General features: G+C 32.9%; 1 protein-coding gene across 11 annotated transcripts in view; it reads left to right on the top strand.

Annotated features, from left to right (window-relative positions):
• HemK2 (HemK methyltransferase 2) overlaps positions 1 to 18,700 on the top strand; it is a 53,364-nt gene that overhangs the window by 8,600 nt on the left and 26,064 nt on the right. For 6 of the 11 annotated variants that reach the window (XM_085823203.1, XM_085823200.1, XM_085823202.1 and 3 more), the window contains 3 exons: positions 3,062 to 3,145; positions 8,551 to 8,641; positions 15,534 to 15,617. In XM_085823203.1, coding sequence (XP_085679329.1) covers positions 3,105 to 3,145; positions 8,551 to 8,641; positions 15,534 to 15,617 — 216 coding nt within the window. In that variant the 5' untranslated portion in view covers positions 3,062 to 3,104. Of the gene's footprint in view, positions 1 to 3,061; positions 3,146 to 8,550; positions 8,642 to 15,533; positions 15,618 to 18,700 lie in introns of those variants that run through there. The other 5 variants (XR_015042929.1, XR_015042930.1, XR_015042928.1 and 2 more) reach the window with 2 other exon arrangements.

The raw sequence follows: 18,700 nt of genomic DNA, 5'->3' as shown, positions 1-18,700 counted from the left end.
CAAGCCACTGACTTGTCTGGTAAAATCATCTGTTTTATTTTCTGTTTCAGTTTTATTTTATTTTCTGCATTCTGTTTTATTATTATTCCTGGGGTGTTCTGCAATTCCGTCTTAGGTGATCTTCACTACCACATCTCCAATACCTTAGAGTCACTTTGTTCTCACTCCTACTCCATATCAAAGTGTCAATTTGTCTGGATAAATCATCTAAACGAACTATCAATTGATCCACTGGCTCGTGGATTCTCACAGCTCTGACTGGGTAGCAATCTGTACAAGTTGCTTGCTGACGGGCCTCGAACTTCACAGCATACAACAGAGCGCCTTTTTGTGTCCTTCACATCCGCCATTCGTATTTCAGGATCCCGGATGCTATCGATGAAGTATTGCAGCGACCGAAAGACCTCCTGACACAATTTTCTATAGTTCGTGGATTCGAATGGATGGGATTCCCAAGCTAAAAGGCCTGTCATCTTGCCGCTTCTTTGAGAGCAGATGCAGCGGATATCCTTCAGACTCTTTCCCGATTAAACCAAAGGCCTAGATTTCCAAAGCTCTATCTGGGGCATTAGAGCCAAAGTGCTGCTCTAATGCCCCAGATAGAGCTTTGAAATCTAGCCTTTGGTTTTCGGAAAGAGTCTGAAGGATATCCGCTGCATCTGCTCTCAAAGAAGCGGCAAGATGACAGGCCTTTTAGCTTGGGAATCCCATCCATTCGAATCCACAACTATAGAAAATTGTGTCAGGAGGTCTTTTCATCATATGTCGATAGCTTCAAAGAGGGACGAGAAGGCAGGGGTAGAAATTTAAAACTATCCAAATTGTTCCCTGCCATCACTATCAATTTCTTTGGCGACCGCAGAAACCCTGTAATCGATTTGTTGTTCCAGGGCAGAAACTTTCTCTTCTATTTCTTCTTTTACTGAAGAAACTTTTTCTTCAGTGTGTCCAACTTTAGTTTCAACTGCATCAATTCTGCCTTCCATAACCTCGAATTTGTTTTCTATTATGCTGGTAATTTCTCTTTTCATTTCCTCTTGACCTGCTTCAATCTTTCCTGGAAGAGCCTTCATTTCTACTTTAACAGCTTTCATCTCTTTTTTTAACAGATTCTTCCATCTTTTCCTGACGAGATTTCATCTCTGCTTTAACAGAATCTTTCATGTCTTCTTTAAATGATGCTTGGCCAGCTTCCATCTTTTCTTGAAATGCAGCAAAAGCAGTGATGAGCTGCCTCAATTGTTCTTCAGTTGCTCTAGTTATTGGCATCCAAATCCCACTTCTGACACCCAAAAGTGTTGTGTGCGTATGGGTTTGTTAGGAATTGAATGCACAAGTCCGATGAAAAATGAACAAAATTTATTATTATCACAACAAATAAAACAAGATGCCTCAATCTCCCTAGATATTCATACAGTATTAGAATATCTCACAGTAGTTATTTTTTTAACTACTATAACATTCAACAGAACTGAATTAAAAAATAGAGAGAGCTAATCTGCGAATTTGCTGCAGTAAACAAACAACAGTTTTCTAAACCAAACTCATAAAACAACAACTAACTAACTGAGAGGTTTTCATGCCGCTTATATAAGCTTTTTAAATGCGCGAGAATATTCTAGCAATTTCTCGAAATCAAAATAAGAAACATATTTATTAAATGTTAAATGCATGCACTCCTGTATTTTTAATTTTCTGGCTTAGCTTTTTCTTAATATTTGTCACGAGCTGCACTCAACGAGGAATAAAACAATTTAATTTATAATTCTACAAATATTGGTTATTTAAATACCAAATTCGTAACAATATTTTTCTTTTGCCAGTACTATACTGCAGTCAAAAGTCGTTAATTCGGACACCCATAATCCGGAATGATCTACAATCTGGACCTCAAAGCTACAAACTTTCTGCGCATGCGTCGCGTTGTGAATGTGTCGCGCGAATATGCGTGTGCACCTGCACAAAATACGTTTACGAATGCACGTTTAATGTATAACGGACGGTATAAGCTAAGCTAGAATTATCTAATTCAATTAATGTTGCAGATTGCATTGTTCCTTAATCTTCGAATTGGATTCGGGTTATTATTTTTTGCAGACTGTTAGAGCAATTTTATAAAAGTAAGCTTGAACTTTCGATTATGTCAAATAGAATTTCTGATATATATTTACTAATAATATGTAAAGGATCTACAAAGCGAAAGTATGTTTCGAAGTCCATTAAACTAAAAGTGGAATTGCTGCAAAAAATTGATAAAGGCATATCCTTTGTTTATCTAAACTTTAACGTTTGTTTATCTAAACTTTGTTTATCTTTAACTTCGCAGCGTGCAATGAATTGGAAGTTGATCTGTCAGCACTATCCTTATCTTCAGAGCAAATGTTTTTATTTTATTTGGCTTATAATTCCTTACTAAATGTAGTATTTCACCTCGATGTACTCCATCTTTGATATGATTTAAATCAAATTCCTCATCATTATAATTCACTTCCAATAGCAAAAAAAGTGACAGAGTTTATTGAAAACGAAAAAATTTCGATTGACAAATTAGTGGGTATTCTCGACACAGCAATTATAGGACTTGAACAACAGAACTTAGTAACTGAACAAGAAATTATGTCTGTTTATAGAATTAAAGAGAAAGTATTATCACATAAAAAATGAAGCAACTTAAACAACTTACATTGAAAGAAATGTTTAATAAAGTAAACAAATAAATATTAAGCTTTTTTTTTTTTAATTTTGATACCCTTTAGATCATAATTGTTCTTTATTTCATAAATTACGGTTTCATATTTTTAATTTTATAATTTCTGCATGCCATCTTGCCAGATTTAAACTGATGATCTATAATCCTGAATCGCTGAAGTCCCGACGAGTCCGGATTAATGACTTTTGACAGTATTGCAATCTGAATTTTTTTTTTTTTTTTCCTTTTGAAACTTTTCCCACAATAATTTTAAGCTAATTTGTTTCGATATGTCTAGACTATGGTAATACTATATATGTATAAACTATAGTTAATATTTTACTATCTAATACTTTTGCTTATGTAAACTAGACCTACCATATGTCTTGAAATTGGAAGTGGCTCTGGTGTAGTTATGACTTCACTTGGCAAAGTTTTAGGCCCATCATATTATTTGTAAGTTTATGTGTTTTGCAATATTTTTATTAATAACGTTTTCTTTTATTTGATTAGTTGATGTTTGATTTATTTGTTTCAAATATGTATTATTTGCCAATATAATTATTGGTTGGTTAACAAATTAAAATGCACCAAATGTATATAAATATTTTTTGGAACTCCTCTGTAAGGAGGAGTTCAAAATTTTCGGGTGAACTGTTACAAAAGTAATTCAGAATGGTTTATTGGCTAATTTTGGATGAACAGAAATGCAGTGGTTTTCTTGCGGGAAGAGATTCAATTGAATCTGATTTACTTCCTCTTGATAACATTGAATCAGATTTTTATTGCATTTTTTTTCTACATTTATTGTAATTTTGGTTGGATCCTAGCTGAGCCCACACCCTTGCCATGAATGATTTTGGTTGGCGATAATTGTGCCAATTTTGGTAACCCTACTTTGATACACTAGATATGGTAAACCTAACTATTTCTGGAATTTTCGTATTTGTCGAAAAAAAAGGTGTGAATGGGCATGATGTTTGCAGAAGTATAGGAAAGAATTCGTCGTTTTCCAATAGTAAGTTAAGTATGTATGATATTTTGCGTGTAACTAAAATGTGGTTTGGAAGATGTATGAATGATTATGTTGTGAATAAATTGAATAAGAATACAGTTGTTCATTGGTTTATATTTTGTTGAGAGGTTTGTATAAATGTAATTGTGAATGATAGTGTGAAAATTGGAGGCATAAATGTTATTGTTGAAATTGATGAGAGTAAGTTTGGGGAACTGAAATATGGAAGAGGCAAGCTTGTGAATGGACAATGGATGTTTGGAGGTATAGAAAGAGGAACGAATAGATGTTTTTTTCGAGTGGTTGAACGACGGACGAAAGAGGAATTGTGTGTGATTAAGGAATGGGTCTTGCCTGGAAATACAATTGTTTCTGATTGTTGGAAAGCTTATAAATGTTTGTTAGGTGAGGGTTTTAAACATTTGGAGGTTAATCATAGTTGTATGTTTTAAAGATCCTGATATCAGTGCCCACACAAATTCTATTGAGGGTACATGGTCTGCAATAAAACGTTTTCTTTAAAACCATACCAGCCATGCCGAAGGTATATTCAACCATTACCTTGCTGAATATATATGGCGGCGCTCCCACGGTCATTTGCTTAGCGATGAGGTCTTTAATACTTTTTTTTAAATCTGTTGTTGTGCTGTAGCCTCCATTCGGAAAAGATCAGTAAGAAAGTGCTTTTTTTTATTTTAAATATATTTGATTAATTTCTGTATTGTTTACACATATTTTCATTATATTGTCCCGCTATTCATTTGCTGCCATCTCGTTCTAGCTTGGCTTTTTTTTTTTTTCCCCCCAGTTTGTCACCAAGGGTTTGGGCTCTCCTAGGATTTTACTGTAATTTTTGTAATTCACATATCTGTAGTTTTCAGAAATTCTTCTGGTGACAATTAGTTAATATTTTTTACACGTTTATAGGAAACTTTGGATTTTACTGGTTTTGAGTTTAATTTCTTTTTGTGCCTTTGTGGATTTGGTTCTAAATTTCTTTCCTTTTTTTCTATAATTGATTACTTTTTCAGCAACATATTGTACAGAAATGATATTGGGATAATTTTATTTTAAAATAAAAATCTGTCACACTATATATATATATTTGGTAAACTGAATATTTTTTGTTTTAAAAGTTATTGAATTATGTTGTTCTTATGTTCCGATCAAGGTTTTTCTGCCTTTAGTTAACCTGATTACAATAGTTGCAGAATTGTCAAAAATTTTATTTATGGGTGCCCTTAGCGATAATTGGCTATTTTTGGCAGTACATGGACACCGAGTTTGTACAATTCTTGTTATTTTGGCTTTGTGTAGTGGCAAATTTTGGTCAAAAATCACCACTACACAAATCCAAAATGGCAAGACAAAGAATTGCACAAACTCAATATCCATGTACACATCGACCTATTTTCACTTAAAAAAACATCAGAGAATTGCACAAACTAGGCATTGCACACTCCCTTGACTTTGTCCATGTACACATTGATCTATATTAACTTCAAAATCAAAGGAGCAGCCAACAAAAAATATATAATCTCAATAAACTACATTTTAAATCAAACAAGGAAATAACATAAAAAGGAAATTCCATCTTAGCACTAGACAAAGGAAATATCCACTTACCTTATTTACGAATTTCCCTGTCTTCAGTCAAACAAAATTCCTTAACAGCATCCAAAAACTTCCTAAAATTATCTGAACTAGAATCTGTATACTGGCGTCGCTACATAAATAAAAAAAATAAGAGTAAAAAATATCCCGACCATACACATTTCCTTCCTACAAATAGACACTTATAATGGCAACTAAGTAAACCTTTCATTTACACACCAGTCAATTAATGCTTTTTCCCTTTCGTTCCAAATCGTAGAGAATCTCAAATCTTAAAATTAATCTTAAAATTAATCTTACAACATTCAGCCATTTTATCACGTAAATCACAAAATAACAACATACTTCTTATCCAAAATCCATCCCATCATACAAATTCACCGCAATCATGCAACCAATTATGTCATAATGGGGTTTCCATAGTATTTAACTACTCATGTTACCATAAATGAAATAACAACTTGGTGATAAATAGAACAATAACTTAATGATAATCCAAGGGGCACCCTTCAATCTACTCTAACCGTTTTAAGTGGCACTAGGTTTAATGAACTTGCTATTTGTGTACATTTGAAACTGTTAACCTTTTGCAGCGCACTATACGTTAACGTTGGAATTTCAACAAAAAAAGTTGTATGCAGTCTATTTAGTCCTAAAGGAGTATACAGGTAAAATTCTGTAAAAATTGCACTTACGGTTTTAATTCTGTGGGTGTTCCATGAGGTGGAACACTGCGCCACCAGAGCTTTTAAAAGTACGACTAAGAGAGCATTGCAGTGAAGCACGAAAATGAGTAGAAGCGTTTGTATAAGAATGAAAAAACTCTGTATTATGGCTGTATATATGATTTCCTGGATATTCACAATATTCTTGAATATATACGGATAAATGAGATAAATATTTATATTCGCAAGTCCTATATACAAAAATATTTACAAAATTTCCTATTTCTTAGCTTCATGAAACTGTTCAAAGCAAGTCACACCTTTTGATGGAAGCACAAACCAACTTTGTGGGTTTTGCACATAAAACTTGTTTTGTGCAGCTTCTGCTTTGTGCTACAATGTTCTAATCGTCTACCCGTACCCTTCACCGGTATGTGTTCAACACTACTGTAGCGTTTTTCCCCGGAAACCTTTACTTTATGCCTGGGAGTATTTTCAGGTCTTGAAGGAAGTCGCATCTTCAAAGTTATCTCTGACGCTTTCGTGGCACAGAGGGAACATAGCAAATTTAAACGGAAATCTTTGGGCTGTAATTCGAGAGTAATTCATGAAACACGTAGCACTTCGGAAAGAGTTAGACTTCTCCGCGCCATTTATGGAAAATTAATAATACAAAAATTAACTACGATTAATATTAACAATAAAGAAAAATAAGCCTGTAATATATACATACACGAAAAATATCTATACAATTATTGAAAATAAACGGGAATGAGACTAAAAAGTGACTGCAAAAAATTCGCGCAGGTCTAAGTAAAGATGAGTCAAGCTACTAATAAAATTCCCGCCTAAAAACGACTCCCAAAAAATTCGAGATGCCAATATTAGGGCTTTCGTAACACAAAACAATTATTGAAAATAAACGGGAATGAGACTAAAAAGTGACAGCAAAAAATTCGCACAGGTCTAAGTAAAGATGAGTCAAGCTATTAATAAAATTCCTGCCTAAAAACGACTCCCAAAAATTTCGAGATGCCAATATTAGGGCTTTAATAACACAAAACACACCTCACCCCTCAATACTGCTTTGTTTGAATTCATCCCCCCCCAAAACAACGGAAACAGAAAACGTAAACAACGGATGTTCTCTCCTAAGCACAGATGTTCTTATTCGTAACAGCATGAGATCACTAAAGGCGCAGTGTTCCCACTAATGGAACACCCGGTTTCATTCAATGATTCTGTGTATGGTTTTTGTGTGAAAGATTAAAAAAAATATAGAACAAATAATTTGGAGTACAGCCAGATAAATTATGCCTAATTTGTTTTCCAAATAAAATTTTTTATATCATTAAAAAAATACAGAAAATTAACTTGAAAAAAAGTGGATTTTAATAACACATAATAAATGAAAATTCTGTGTCTCCTTGTGATATGCTACTATGTACTGTTTAAAAAGAAAAGTTCAAAGTATATTATAAAGGCATTTTTATCTATTTACGGTTGAATTTAAAGGTTTCGGAAGCGATTCAATTTGGGAGTTCCATGTAGTGGAACACTGAGCCGCAAAGGGTTAATAGAATAGTGAATTTAGTCGGTGCACCAATTTCAGTGTCTTTTAACCCAGTAAGACCAAAAATTAATTTCAATTTTGTGCACTGAAAATTTTATCTTCTTGCAGCTTCTTTACAATTTTTAAGAAAGTTGTTTTGAGCTTTTGTTTATTTTTGCCTCATCACAAAGTAAGAACTGTTTTGATTGAATGAGAAATATTGTAATGATTGAATAAAATCTGTATTGATTGAATGAAAAATCTAAAGAAATTAGAGTTTAAATGAAATGCTTTGATGTTTGTTTATTTATATAGGATTTTTACGATAACTGTAGTACTTTCTCATCACCAAAAACAATCCCACCCAAGGCTTCATGATGAATATTCAATGAAGTAATACTCAGAGTGAGCGAGCATGAGTGTAGGAAAATAAAATAAGCACCTGTATGCCTTTGTGCTGAGATACGTGACCTGAACTAGGAATAACTAGTCAGTCTACAGAAAAGCTGGAAAGGCAAGCAAAATTCATCTGAGCCATAATATGGTGTCATCTGTTGTAATTGAACTCAAGCTCTTTGGAGTCTAATTCTTTGTCTTTCCCTGTTATGTCAACAAAAGAAAACCAATATGAGAAATATCCCACTCCCCAAAAAATATGTCTTGAGGCTTCACTAATTGTTTAGGTCTGATAGAAAAATGCCCCCTTCCAGATTCCCTAATCAGCAGGTATTTAGAAGTAATATACAGGAATACAGTTGAGAGAAAAATTGGCTAGAATGTGTTTTTTTTTTTTTTTTTTTTTTTTTTTCTGGTGGCCCACAGGTTCGGATATTAGTTAGACCATTCTGGATATTGGATGCCTTGGATTTCAGACTTTATATTGCATATATTATATTTGTTATGCACATATATCTGTTGTGTGTCTGTATTAAACCAACATTCTCTATTTGTAAAAAGCTAATTTAAAGTTAATTAAAATTTTAAATTATGAAATTTTGATGTAAACTATTTTTAGGTGTGTTGATCTGAATCCTTTTGCAGCTTCTGCTACCAGAGCAACAAGTCAGAGAAATAAAGTTCCTATTGATGTCGTTATATCAGATTTAGTGAGTATAGTTTCTGTCATGTATAATATTTAGTACTTACATATAATTAAAACCCTTTAACTAAAATTGGCAGCTTTTTACAAATGAAAAATAATGGTAAATTTTAATTGTAAAAAATTATGTATTACATACATGCATAATTTATACTTCAAGTATTTATCCCCTCAAATCGAAATACCTGTAAGCATATTTTTGTTTCTTTTGTTTTGGTGAAAATTTTGTGGTGATTGCTATTAGCACTGTTCTCTTTAATGATTTTGCTGCAAAATACTGTGTTTCTAGCAAATTTTACTGCAATATTTTTTTTTTCCTGCACACAAATTCCACAAGCACATATTTTTAAATTGAATGAAAGGCTAAAAATATCACACTTTGTCTATAAGAAACATTGAAACTTGTAATATTGCAAAGGGAACACATACAAAAATAGCCATATTGCTTATTAAAATTAAGATTTGTTATGCACATGGTTACCAAAATTGGCGACATTCTGGAAATCTGGCAACTTTTAGTAAGGTGGTTGCACTAATACATAAGTACTCAGTTTTCTTCACAATAATTAATAAATATTCTTAAATGCAGTAATAAATAAGTAAATATTTTTATTTATTTACTTATTTATTATTTAAAATATTTAAATTTATAAATAATTATCCTTTGATGTAAATCAGAAAGACATTATTGAATTTATAGTTTTTTTAAAAATTATTATTTATTATCTGAGATTTGCCGATGCATTGCCAAAAAATAAACCACCAATATCTCTGATTTTTGCAAGTCGCAAAACTTTCCCAGATTCTTCTATTAGGTGAGAATTTTATTTCTTTTTCTTTTTTTAATGCTCTTTCTCTCTTTTGGGGGGGGGGATGTGGTATGTTTTCTCACCTAATATAACTTTTGAGCCTTAGTCCTCATGGAAATATTGTAATGCATTTGAAATTCAGCAAAATCAAAATGTAAGGAACAGTACAGTACAGCTCTTAAGCTTTGGTCTTCTTAAAGTTTATATGAAGGCAGAAACAAGCTATGGAAAATAATTATCTGTTTGATGCTATTTTGAATGTCATTGCCAAATAATTCCTGCTGGTAATCCAAAAACAAGTTTTCGTGTCCAAAGGATGCCAAATAATTTTTCACTGTGTATCAGAAAGGGCCATAAAATCAACAAGTTCAGAATTATAATTATTCTTCAAATTATATTTCTCATAAAGATGCTACCAGAGCATACTAGAAATTAAATAATTAAGAATCTGCATAAATGTATGTATGTTTCTCGCATTGTGATAAAACAATGGTACCTAGAGCCATCAAATTTTGAATAACATAATCCTCCATCCGAATATGGGCATCTGGAAGTCCAAATTTGGAATTTGTTTTATTACCTATTTCATATTTTGTAAACTTCTGACGAATTTCTGATTAACAAACTCAATGATTTCAAAGCGAGCAATGGCAGCACTGCACAGAAAGAAAAACAGTTTTATCTCCAGCACGCAGGACTGTGTATCGAAAATTCTAAAGATATGCTCTTTTTAAATTAGTTTGTGATATTGCTGTTGAACTGAATTTTATGGTTTAAATATGAAGAACATGATATTTAATAAATAAAGGTAACACACACAACGTTTAAGATTTGTTGTTGTTGATTTTATTATTTCATTACACTTTTAGTAATTGTAGATGCTGATAGTTTAAATGAAGGCTCAGGTGTGAAGCACATGTTTACAGGTGCCTAGGCTAAAAGCCCCATCCTGACTGTAACTCATTGCGAAATTGCAAGATGTTCCTAGCATAACATGATGAAGTAGGATAGAAATTCCAAAAATAAATTCTCATAAGATGTTGCGATGATGAGCCGTTCGTATACCAACTCTGGAGATGCAGGTAAACTGCCTAAGAAATGACAAAGTCTACTCTAGTCTTCAGATTCTGCAAATTTTAAGATTAACATTGCTGCATGAAATCCGGTTTGTAGTTTTTCGACTGAGTTTTTGCCGCTCTGATCTTCCCAATACAGGATATGATGGCAGTAAGAAACGTGTTAATTTTCTCATCTTGTATCCAATTAAAGGCATCCTTTAAGTCTTTCGGCGGGGAAGGGGGGATTTTTCCTTGCAATTTCTCGCTGTAAGTGACTTGTGGGGGTTTTTCTTCACTGGGGTTTGGGCTGTCTTAGAACTTGGAAAGTTTTCTTCAGAGAATTCTGGTACTTTTGGCTGGGAAAGACTGCTGTTTCTTTCAAACCTTTTCTTGTATTCGCTGCAGCCCCTGTAGCTGCTCACATGGCAGAGTCCATAAAATATGCACTTAGGCTTATCCTTCGGTTTCATATCACATTCGTTATTTCTGTGCTGTTTCCCACACTTCACACACCTTACCGGATTACTGTAAAAATACTGAGAGTGCCCAAACTGCTGGCATCAGTAGCATTGTACGTGCCTTTTCTTAGAGTTGAATTTTTCAATAACGACGTTAAAGCTGAACATTTTATTTAGCTGGTGTATCTTGTTTCCTTCCGGAGGTTCTTTTGAATTCAAGGAGGTAGGTGGGTAGGTTGATTTTCCTTAATTCATGACTTTTTGAAAACTGTTTCACTTTTAAAATAGGGAAATTCTTGAACTTTAGGTCTTGAACTGTGGCATCTTCTTTAATAGTGGCTGGGAGGTTCTTCATTATAACGCGGATCATTTTTTAAAATTCTAACTGGTAGGAATAGAAAGGTATTTTCTTCTCTAGAAGGATTAGTTTAAATGAAATGTACTTACGATCAGATTTTGTATGTTCGTCTAAAGGTGCTCCTGTCTTGGATCTAGTTGGCTAGATGAAAGGTTATTATTCTTAAGTCCAACCAACCTTAGCTTCAGACACTGTCGAAAGAGGGTGGATCTGTTGCTTGACTGAGAATTAAGTAGTTTGAATTGAGAAATTTTTCGATTTGTTGATGTAATTAATTTATTTATGTATTTTTTCTATAAATGGGGTGCCATTTAGTGCCAAACATCAACTTTGGCAGGGTGCCATTTAACAACAAGCATAAACTTTGGCATGAACTCTAACTAGATTCAGGAACCCTAATTATATGTAAACCTTTGTAAAATGAAAAAAATGAGCTTGTATTAATAGTAATATATCATATAGTGCATATAGTGTTTTGATGTATGCCAAAGCTGTGCACAATGCCAGATTTAAAATGTCATTGGAGAGTTGCATGTATTTGGCATCATGCACAGGAAGCATTATACTGTTGTTTCTGATGCAGTATAAAGAGGCTACTTTATATGGTGATTGGTGCTTTGTTAACAAAAAAGTACATTATCCTTTAAGAAGAAAAATAATTTTCTGGCGAGTAACAAATTAATGGATGTAATGAGAAAAGGCAAAAGATAATCTACAATAAAAATCTTATACTAAATTAGAATAAATATTAAATTGTTTTATTATTTACCTAAAGTATTAAATATTTGAAAAAAAAAAAGTACATTGGCATTGATTAAAAAAGTGCATTTTTGGAGGCAGTCTGTTCCAGAGTAGTGTTTTGAGAAAAGACTTGAGTGAGATTATTTCTAGAAAGACATAACTTTCTCTTTTTTGTAGCAGTCTTAATCTTAATGTTTTATTTTGATTAATTTTTAAAATTTTCAGGGAAAGCTCCCATCTTGAAATAACTAAAGAAAGAATTGATAGCTGCCGCTCAGATAGGAACGGGGTTAGTGATGGTGACTGCCGTACCAAAGGACCTGGATTCAAATACCGGAGAAAGCATGTACGTTTGTAAATGTATAGTTCTGTGCAGCATCAGAGCATTCAAAATATGTGGTGAGCCAAAAGCTCTCTTGAGAGGTTGGTGATAGAGAAAGAAGGGGCGGGAGACTCGCACATCTGCCTCTTGTGGGGCTCTCCTTCAGAAATGGGGGGGGAACTGAGCATAAAATCGGATTGTCATTGTGTTGTGCTTGAGGCTGTGGCCATCAGCAGATGCAATCTTGTACTCCTTTACCATGACAATAGCTCATGGACTTGTTCTGATTACAACAAACAAGTGAGATTAGTAACAACACTAACAAAAATTAATAGTTTCCACAAAATCTGATGGAACATTTTTTCTTGCAAGAGCCAAATTCTAAAACTAAAAAATGTTTTAAGGTTAATTTTTTATAAATGGCAGATTTATATGCATGCTCTTATTCATAATTTACTACCTTTGAATCACTGTTGTCAATTTCTGTATTCTTTGTTAGGGGGGAAAGCACATTTTTGTTATTTCTCAACTTATTTTAAAATGTTTGATGTTATGACAGTTATAAATTAATAGAATGATCATAAATAGGAATACTAATGATTTTGTTTTTGTTTCTGTTTATAGTGAAAGGCAAGTTACTTAAAAATACAACATTTTACATTGGTATAGAAAGGGAAAGTAGGAAACATTTATGATACACTGTTACCTATTTGTTTTCAGGTATACCAGTAATAGTCTAGTAAATGCAGCTCTAAACTGAAATCTCTCAACTGGATGTGGCTATCATAATTTAATGGTACTTTTGCAGTTAATGTGTACAATAATTACCTGTGTGGTTTATTTAATATTTGAGTGTGTAATTATTCTGTATAGTGTAACAATTAAGCTCTTTCAATTTTTTCTGAAATTTCGTTTGTTAAAATATCTGATTATAAGACCATACCAAATTTTAGAACACAAATATAGCAAAAAAGAAAAGAAAAAAAAAAGAAGGCCTTGTTTTTGAGTAAATACAGTATTCATATTGTACTTTCATTTATGTTTCTGTTATAAATATAGGGAATTAAAATAACTGCTGTACAATTCAATGTTCAAACTAATTTCTTTTTGAGAATCTTGATTTTCAACATATGGTTTTGAATATTTTTATTGAGTTTAATTGAATGTAGAATTTTTTTCATATTTCTTTGTTGTATTTGTATTGGAAATAGGAACAAATTTCAGTTCAAGAGACCCAAGGTTGGAAAGCAGTCTTTTTAATATAATATGATTTTCCCAGGAAGTGCTGCAATGTTTCTTGAACTCGTTAAGAATTTAAAAAACTTTCAAGTTTTTAAACTATAAATATTTCTTTTTTATATCAATGATTAGTTATGGTTAAATCTCTCAAATGTTGTATGCTGTTGACAAATATGTTGGCCCATCAATGGCTAAGTATGTAAAAGTGGTATTTGCTATTTTCATCTTGATTTTATTTCATGTAGTTAAATAAATTAGCTGCATAAGTATCTTCCCATAGAAAGTCCTCCCTTTCATACCTGTTATTTGAGCAAAGTAAACATATTTGCTTATGCACAGCATATTTATGCTGAATTGCAAAATTTTATCGTATCAGATTTTTACTATTCTCTTGAATTAATAAGTGTAAAGCTAATTTTCTCCTCAGAAATAATATAAAAATAGCCTTACATCATGTGAAAAGAAATGTTAGCTGCTTATTCCACTTAGAATGTATCTTCAATTTTGTGTAAAATATTTTGAATTTCAAAGTATTTCAGTTGTAATGTAAGTTTATTTTAATGCCTTCTCTAATAACAGATAATATTGTTTCTTATATTGAACGGCCAAAACATTATGACTACCTACTCAATAATGCATTGTGTGACCTTTGGCCTGCAAAACTGCTGCAACTCACCTTGGCATGAATGCCACAAGTTCTTGGTAGATGACTTGAGACAGGTTGTACCAAATGTCTAAGCAGTGGTCACGAAAATTCGAGATATTCCAACATAGTGGTGTTTGAGCTCTGAGCTGCATCATCCCCAATGACATCCCAAATGTTCTCTAGCAGGTAAGATCTGGTGAATTAGATGGCCAGAACACTAATTGGAATTCATCCTTATGCTCCTCAAACCACTCCAACACAGTTTGAGCTTTGTAATATGGGGCGTTGTCTTGCTGGAAGATTCCATTTCCAGTTGGGAACACAAATGCCATGTAAGGGTGCAACTGATCCTCAGTTATGTTCAGATAATCTGCATCTTTCTTTGTCTGTTTTACCACAACTAAAAGTCCCAGAGCCGCCCATTACAGCGTCTCCCAAAGCTTAATACTACCACCACCAGCCCGAGTATGAGCTGCTGTGAAGGGGGGAGCAACCTTTCGCCTGGAAGACAGGATATCCTGATGTGACCATGGATGTGATGAATGAGAAATCATGATTCATCTGATCAAGCAACTGTCTTCCACTTATCCATAGAATAGCCTTTATAAAAATAGCCTTTCATGGTTCAGTCTTGATGTTCCTATTCCCACTGTAGGTGTAGTTGACAATGATGCTTGGTCATCAGAGGAAGACAAAGGACATTTGCTATACAGTCCCATATCCAACATTGTCCACTGAACTGTGTGTTCTGAAACACTTGCACTTGCACCTACATTGTATTGGGCTGTCAGCTGAGCCACTGCCTGGTACTGATTTTGCTGTATGAAGCAGAAAATTCTCTGATGTCCTTTTTCTTTGATAACACATGACATCCAACACCTTGGTGTGTACTGCTGGTTACCGTCATTTATCCACTTTGCAGAATTACTAGCAATGGCAGTCATGAACAACCTATCAGTCATATCAGTCTATCAGTTTCAAAGGTACTCCTTCCAAGTCTTTGGGCCATTACAGTCTGCCCTCTATCAAATTCACTTAGATCAGCAGCCGTTCCCATCACTCACAAAAATAAATGCAAGAATGATTCCTTATCTTCTACAGCAGCAGTTAAATACCATTCCCACTTAATCACATGCCCTTCACATCATCCAGACGAGTTCATTGAAGAATGTAGGAATGGTCATAATGTTTTGGCTTATCAGTATTACTTCATATTGTTTCCAGAACTTTCCATGTTGTTTTTTTAATTTTTATAACCTTTTCAATAGGTCGTTTCATTTGAATCTCGTATTCAAAATCTAGTTGATCTACTTATTTGCAATCCACCATATGCAGTTACACCGAGTGAAGAGGTAACCAATATTTCTATACCTTTAATATAAATTATGTGTCTTTAAATGATATTTCATTTTTTAAAAAAATAGATGAAGTTTACCCTTAGTCTGGCATTAGATTTTGTAAAAAGGTTACCGGGGTGGTTGTGTTTCAAGGAATCTGAAACAAGCTCTTTCTGATGAAACAAAACAGTGTTCTATTAATTGATGTCTGTGTATATGTCTATTTTTTGTAATAAAAATAATGCTGGGAATATACATCATTCGTAAAATAAAAAATAATTATATGCTTTAATGTTTAGCGCAACAAACTTATAACTTTACCTTGAATAATGAATGCTCTGTATAACATGCATAAATTGGTTGAAAACAGCATGCATTACAAACTACATATGTAATGATACTGAATTATTCTGGGGAAAAGATACTTAATAGAACTTGCATAAAAAGGGAAGAAAATTTAGCTTGGATACAGGTCTGTGAATCAGAAATACTCTTCTTTGAAGCTAATACAAGTAAACAACTGAAGCTGAAACTCCTAATAGTTCATTAGTGTCCTAGAGCTGTTAAGAAAAGGTTATTAAATCAAGTCTGTATGCCCTTTGGAAATCAACCGGAAAAGTCTGATCACTGAATAAGTTTCTAAAGAGTGATGCTAGAAATCTTTACTTCAGTGTTAAAAAATAACTGATAAAAGAATACTTGCCTCTGAAAATTGTACTGTTGCTTATTAATACCCCTGACCACACTTCAAAGACAAAATGTGACAATAAGTATGACTTTAATAATTATCAGTATTTGTTTCAAGCATATCACTGTTGTTTATGCTGTTGGACCAATGGTAATTTCCAGGATTAAGAAACTGTTCACTACAATACTGTTTGAAAGTGTTTTGAAGTTGTCAGTTTTCTTCTGCTATGATAGAAAATTCTGAGATGATAAATTCATATTGAAAGGCTTTAGACTTATCCAAAAGGAATAAAAAACCATAAGCTGATCCAGAAGGAATGGTCTAAAATCACTCAGAGGATCTGCTAAGCTTGGAGGTATATGTGTCCTATCTAAATTGAAGACAAACTACTGGATAACACTGACAGTGTAAACGAGGAGAATAGAATTTCCAGATTAATGCATGTGAATAAAGAGGATGGGGTGGAGCTTATATTTGAAGAACTGCATGATTTTTCTTAAGCAGGAACCTGAAGAACATCTGCATCCTGAAATGCGAGCAATGAATCTTCTAATGACGGCAACACTCACTTTTGCCAGAACTTATTAACTAAATTATATTAAATTATATAAAATATTGCTGTTATTTCCTTTTTTTCCCCCCTTTTTAAATCTGATTACGTTCGGAATGCATTTTTTGAAAAATCACTTAAAAAAGAATATTTTAAAAATATTTTGAAACATCTTCAATAAAAATTACATAAAAATATGTTTTTAAAGGTTTCTACTGAAAATTTTTCAGTTTTGGCTTAAAATTAAAAAGGGAACTAAAAATAGCTTTTTCCAAAATTCTTCATATTTAAAATTATGATTTTATTAAATATTTTGCTTTGTTTATACATTACTGGGACTCTTGTTGAGTTTACCTGGATTAAGAGTTTTGATGTATTCATATTTTTTTTATGTATTTGAGTATTGTATTAACATCTGAAATGGTGAAATAGGCATTTTCAACAAACTTTTATGTTTGTTTAAGAGTTAAAAGGGCATAAATTTACTAAAAAAATTGTTGTATCCAAAGCACTTAATTCAGGCTCTCAAGTATATTATGAAAAAGAGTTATGCCAAATTTTACGTGACTTGATCAACAACTGGTTCAGTTATCACTTTTTAAAACCTGAAATATGTGTGAAAATATAGCTTCTCAGAAAAGCAATTAAAGTATAAATTTGCTTATATGAAACATAGTTCTTTATTTTATAAACTTAAAAACCTCCACATTTATATGTTATACCTTCTACTCTCTCAATTTTAGAAGAATTTCACATTTTTATACCTCTCAGTTTTTTTCTGGTATGTTTTGCTGTTGATAATGAATGTCGTTTAGAATCGACAATATGTCGTTATCAAGAGTTTTAACTTCCTTGATAGTAAAAGGACCTGGAATAATATTTAATGCACATAGTCGAGATTCCTTGAAATCCTTCATTATAATGCGCAACAGCAATATATGCACCTAGAAGTAAATGCTGGGAGCTCAATGAACACATCTCTAGACATGATTTTGCCATAAACATCCATTAAAATTTTCATTCGCATTTTGAGTTTTCCCGTGAAGGCAATTTTTCAGCAGCTCAAAATAAAACACAAAGCTCAAAATACAAAGGCTCTATAGAGTTTATAATATTTTGGGAAAGGCCTTTAGACTTTTCAGTATATTTTTTGCCTTTAGCTAACAAAATGTTGATATTTGCAACAGTTTCAGGTGCCCTTTGGTTATTGTCCATGCATTCTTTTATTTATTCCTGAACAACTGTGATAAAAGGCTGTTATAACTGAAGTCTGCATTGCAAGCAAATTATTTTAATTGCTATTAATTATATTATGCTTAGTAGGTCTGCAATTTATTTATGAATTTGTCTGTCAGTTTCCCTTTACCCCTACCCCTTTATTATTAGCTTTGAATTTACTCAGACGTGTGGCAACTCTTTTTTTTTTTTTTTTTTTTTTGTATATGCCTGATACATTCATATTTTGTAACGCTGTATATATTTTTGACAGCCGAATATCCTTGAGAATCACCATCACCGTAAAATTCTGTTGACTCTCCGAGCATTCAAATATCTTGTATGTATCGGCCGACTCCATACTTGATGGTGAACCAGAGTGGTTTGAAGAACATGTATGGTCTTTAGTTTCATTCATTTTATTTAATCGATTACATATCCTGCAGCTTTTAGATATTACTTCAACATCTAAGTCTTTACCTGCATCAGTCGATAAAACAGCGACACAACCATTAAAAAAAGAATGCGTTGCAAGAGATACCACAAACTGTTTCACAATCATTATTATTTGCTCTCAAGCTCTTGGTTTCTGATGCAGCTGCATTCAATGTACGTAGCGTATTCGGAAACTAAGTATCGTTTCAT

This window comes from Stegodyphus dumicola, chromosome 9, assembly GCF_044657685.1.
Source record: "Stegodyphus dumicola isolate Sdum_Otavi_A_Nest chromosome 9, ASM4465768v1".
Taxonomy (NCBI): domain Eukaryota; kingdom Metazoa; phylum Arthropoda; class Arachnida; order Araneae; family Eresidae; genus Stegodyphus; species Stegodyphus dumicola.
Note: the sequence above shows the minus strand (reverse complement) of the source record. Positions and strands in the feature narration are given on the sequence as shown.